Here is a 4,899-nt window from a genome sequence, read left to right as displayed (position 1 = left end):
AATTCAACCTAGATAAGCCAAAGGCACCTTTGTAGAAAGCATCAAGCAACATCATGATATCATCACAAAGAAAATCCTAGAAGCTTTAAAAAATATATATAAATGTGAAGCATCTGGCCCTAGGGCTTTAAGGCCATCAAGAAAAAACTGTATTTCTAATTTTTTCTATAGTAAATTATATTTCCATTAATAACATCAACTACATAGTTCAGATAAATCAAATATTAGGCATAATTTTATTGTTGTTATTATTATTATTATTATTTATTTTTCATTTAGTGTTGTTTATTATTTTTTCTAAATAAAAAAGAATTGGTGAACTAGAAGTAATTATTAATTTTAAAAAAATCTCAATTTATTGGTTTTCTTATAATGGAGCATATCTATTGATATGCATGGACATTACCTATTTTTCTGCTACAGTTACTATGTCAATAGGATTTAGACTTATATTTATTTTGAGAGCAACAAATTATTTATTTCAAGAGCAACAAAAAAAATATTCATCAAATATACTCTTGAGTGATAGCCAAGTAACTAGCCATCCAGTTGCTCCGAAAAGGTGACATGAGCTACTAGCTCAGCAAGAATGCCCCTATACAAACATGTGCATGAATAGCTAAGGATGCGTTTAGTTTCACTTTTTGATTTTTGATTTTTTATTTTTAAAAATTAATTTTTATTTTTTTTTTATTTTTATTATTGAGTAAAAAAAAAAGCAAAAAGTATGTTTGATAACTACGTTGTTATAAAACAAAAGACAACATTTAGGGATGACAAGTGAAGAGCTCGACGAGAGAGAAGAATTCGAAAAGGAAGGAAAAAGAGGATGGGGAGATAAAGAGCTCGACTAGAGAGAAGAGTTTGGATTCTTTACCTTTTGGTTTGATATTTTAGATGTGGGAAAGCAAAAAAAGTAGAAAAGCAATTTTTTTTTTGTTTTGCATATAAAGCAATTATTTTGATTTTTGCTAGTTGCTTTTTATGGTGTTACTAAACATTGCTTTTGATTTTTGCTTTTTAAAAATCAAAAAGTAAAAAAAATATTTTTTTAATGGCTAACCAAACACACCCTAAATGATAGCTTTTAGCAATTATTCTATAATACTTAAAACTATTGAAATAATTTAAAAATACTGTGATCATAAATTCATATGCCAGCTTTAACCAATCATGATGCCATGAATCCAAGATGGAATTTTACCTACAACTTCAGCGGATTCCTGGCGTCTAGCATGGTCAGCCAGCTGGTCAGTAGAACAAATATCACCGATTAATTTACATGTCTTAAGGGAGATGCCACATAATTGCTTGGAAAAGAATAAGAAGAGGAACAAAAAGGAAACTGGCCTGCCCACTTGCTTTCTTGCACATATAAAACATGCCTACAAACATCAATTGTACGTATACATAGAATCAACTTGAATGCTTCATAAAAAAGTACTTACATGTACAGTTTTTATGTGAAAGCGAAAGTGCATCTTCTTCCTAACCTCCCCTACAATCTTCTTCAACCACTACTTTCTGCCCGCTATATCTTTCTAGGAACACAGGCCATAAGCCTATTGTTCATCCTATCAATGAACTGAAAGTACTTTCTTCTCCAAGTTATGTTGAACAGTAGAGGGCCACATATGGCCCAAAATCCTATCACAAATCCTAGAATAGTTCCAATGTAAAAAGAGAGCATTTCAATCCCACATTCATCTCCATCACCACAAGTAACATTTTGATCATTCAATGTTCTGTTATCGAGGCATGTTCTATCAAGAGGAAATCCACAGAGTTCAGGGTTTCCCATGTAAATGGATGGATCATCAAGAGTTTGTAGCTGATAGCCTGACGGAATTCTTCCTGATAAATTATTGTATGACAAATTTAAGTGGCTCAAGGAAGTCAAGGCTGACATGCTTGTAGGAATTGGACCCGTAAGATTGTTTCTTGATAAATCAAGAGACTCCAGCAACCTCACTCCACCAATTCCATCCGGAATCATCCCTGTAAGATGATTGGCTGACATGTTTAAGCTGTGCAACCCGTGGAGGTTCATCAACTCTGGAGGGATTTCACCTGCCAATTTGTTGTTTGAGATGTCTATGCTTGTCACATATTGAAGATTTTTGCTGTATTCCAGTTCCCTTCCTTTTATCACCACCAGCAAGTTCTCTATGTAACCCATGGGACCATAGTCATCAACACTAGACTGTACCGAACTCTGATAAGAATCCAACATGCTTTCGTTTGCCTTTTGTGCCAATACCATTGCAGCAAAGTTTCCAAAACTTTGTGGTATGGAACCCGACAGACTATTCTCTGCGAGGTCCAAAATCTGAAGAGAAGGAAAGTGAGCCAACTCTGAAGGAATGTCGCCGGCCAAATTGTTTGATCTTAACCGAAGAATCTTCAAAAATGGCAGCGTTCCTATCCAAGTCGGTATCATCCCGGATAATCTATTTCCACCAAGATCAAGAGTTACCAAGCTTTTGCAGTGTTTCAAAGATTCGGAAAGCTCTCCATAGAAGCTATTGTTACCCAAGTGCAAGGCTTGGAGTACAGTGAGAGAGCGCATGGTGCTTGGAATTGAACCAGAGAGATTATTGTTGGAGAGATCTATGACCATCAATGATGGAAACTCTGCCCAACATTGAGGCAAACCTCCAGACAAGAGATTTCCTGAGAGATCGATAGCCACTAAGCCACTTGCTGTACATATGGATTCAGGAATTGTACCATTAATCAAGTTATTAGAGAGAAACAAATTAGAAAGAAGCAATGGCTCGCCGGCAAAGATTGGAAGTAGGTCACCTGAAAATGAATTGTTGGAGAGATCCAGATATTCCATGCTAGAAGGCAAAGGAGGCAATGGACCATCAAAATTGTTTGAACTCAAAATAAGAATAGAAATACTGGCGAACCTCAACGATGCAGGAACCTTGCCATCGAGCTGATTGTAAGAGAGATCTAGTAGTACAATCTGATGAGACAAGTCCCATAGCCAGTCAGGCAGGATATCTGCTATTCCTCCATGGGACAAGTCCATTGCCCAATAGTCCTTCTGTGTCTGGAGCCATGCAGGAAACTTGGGGCCTAATTGGCAAGAGCGCAAACCGATCAGCCTTAACTGAAATGGAGGAACCCACTCTGAGCTTATATTTAAGACAAAATGGTTTGAAGCCAAGCTCAAATCTTCCAACCTTGAGAGATTCACGAAGTGATGTTCTGTTAGAAGTCCCTCCAATGAATTGAGAGAAACATCAAAGAGCTGCAGCTTCTGAAGCTGTCCAATACTTACCGGAAGTGTGCCATTCAACTGGTTGCGGTCAAGAAATATTGTCTTCAGAGCTGATAATTCTCCTATAGATGCTGGAATGGGACCATACAGTAAGTTTTCACTGAGGTCCAGAATGATTAATCTTTTAAGTAGCCCCAGCCAACCTGCCAATTTTCCTTTCAATTTATTGCTTCTCAAATTCAGTACCTCCAGGCTCTCCCTAACACATCCGGAAAAGATTTCTGGAAAGACCATCAACTCTCCATCAATTTTATTAGATGACAGATCTAAAATCCTCAAATTACAGAGGTATTTAATGGTAGATGGTATTGACCCCACAAAATCATTGATTCCTAGCTGAAGGACCTCAAGAGAAGCCATGTTATTCAGGACATCAGGTATTGAACCATGGAAATGATTGACTTGAAGATGGAGTTCTATTAGACTGCTGATATTGAACAGCCACTCTGGGAGCCTCGAATCAAATTCGTTGTTGGAAAGATCAAGGGTGGCAAGAGAAGAGAGATTAACATGTGAGATGGCAGCAGGAATGTTTGAAAGCCTACAAAATGGTAAATGAAGAACCGAGAGAGAAGGCAACGCATTGACAGCATGAAACCAGTCAGATGCTTTTGCAAGGGTCACCCTAGTCATATCGAGATATCGCAAAGAAGCGAGATTAGAGAGCCATCGAATACTGTCAGCATTTAAATCATACAAAGAATGGAATGAATTGAGATCAAGGTATTCCAAGTTTGAAAGATTACCAAGCTGATGAGGAATTCTCCCACTAAAGCCAGCGTTAGAAAGGTTAAGATATCTCAATTCAGCCATGGAACCAATATAGTGTGGAATGGTACGGCCACCAAAATTGTTTGAGCTCAGGTCCAAGTGCTTTAGGTCCTTCAGATCAAGCAAGGAAGAACCAATCTCACCTCCCAAACGCCAGTCAGTTGAATGATCAGTGTATAGATGGTGGTATCTAAGGTCGATGGCGATGACGTGCCCTGTTTCGTTGTCGCAGGACACTCCTGTCCATGCACAACAGTTTGCACCCATCCATGAGGAGAGAAGTTGATGAGGATCTTTGAGGCCTGCCTTGAACCTGAGAAGTGCTAACCTCTCACTTTGTATGCATCCGACATTGGATTCTCCATTGCAGTGACTGATTGCATTGGTGGTGAAGCAAAGATATCCAAACAACAATGCAACAAAAGAGCAAATATTAGCCATTTTATTACAGCACTAATTGACAGTTCAGCTGCTCAAATGTCTAGAAACCTCAAGTAACAAGCCAATTACCTCCCTTTCTTGCGTTTTTTCTTTTTCCCCAGCAAAAGTGATCCTTTTATAGCATGGAGACAAACCAGACATGCTGGGCCAAGCAAAGCATGGAAGTACAAGTCAGCCCAAAACCGTTGATTTTGTTGACATTTGACAAGAAATGGTCCAAAATTGTGGAATATGATAATATCTGACCACTAACTTGGCTTGGCAGATACGACTACCCATCCAACAAGTGGTCTGGACTTCAGAAGACGAAATGTAAATGGTCCAAAATTGTGGGATGTATGATAATATCTGACCACTAACTTGGCTTGGCAGATATGGCTGCCCATTCAACAAGT

The 4,899-nt window shown here is 38.2% G+C and overlaps 1 protein-coding gene across 1 annotated transcript; it reads right to left on the bottom strand.

Moving 5' to 3' along the window:
• Positions 1 to 1,484: 1,484 nt before the first annotated feature.
• LOC105035091 (receptor-like protein EIX2) lies at positions 1,485 to 4,156 on the bottom strand. Its single transcript, XM_019847215.2, has one exon. It carries the CDS (start codon positions 4,103 to 4,105, stop codon positions 1,532 to 1,534), a length of 2,574 nt encoding a protein of 857 aa, XP_019702774.2. The 5' UTR covers positions 4,106 to 4,156; the 3' UTR covers positions 1,485 to 1,531.
• Between the last annotated feature and the right edge of the window lie 743 nt (positions 4,157 to 4,899).

Source organism: Elaeis guineensis, chromosome 4 (assembly GCF_000442705.2).
Source record: "Elaeis guineensis isolate ETL-2024a chromosome 4, EG11, whole genome shotgun sequence".
In the NCBI taxonomy this organism is placed as follows: domain Eukaryota; kingdom Viridiplantae; phylum Streptophyta; class Magnoliopsida; order Arecales; family Arecaceae; genus Elaeis; species Elaeis guineensis.
This window is presented reverse-complemented; position numbering and strand designations above follow the sequence as displayed.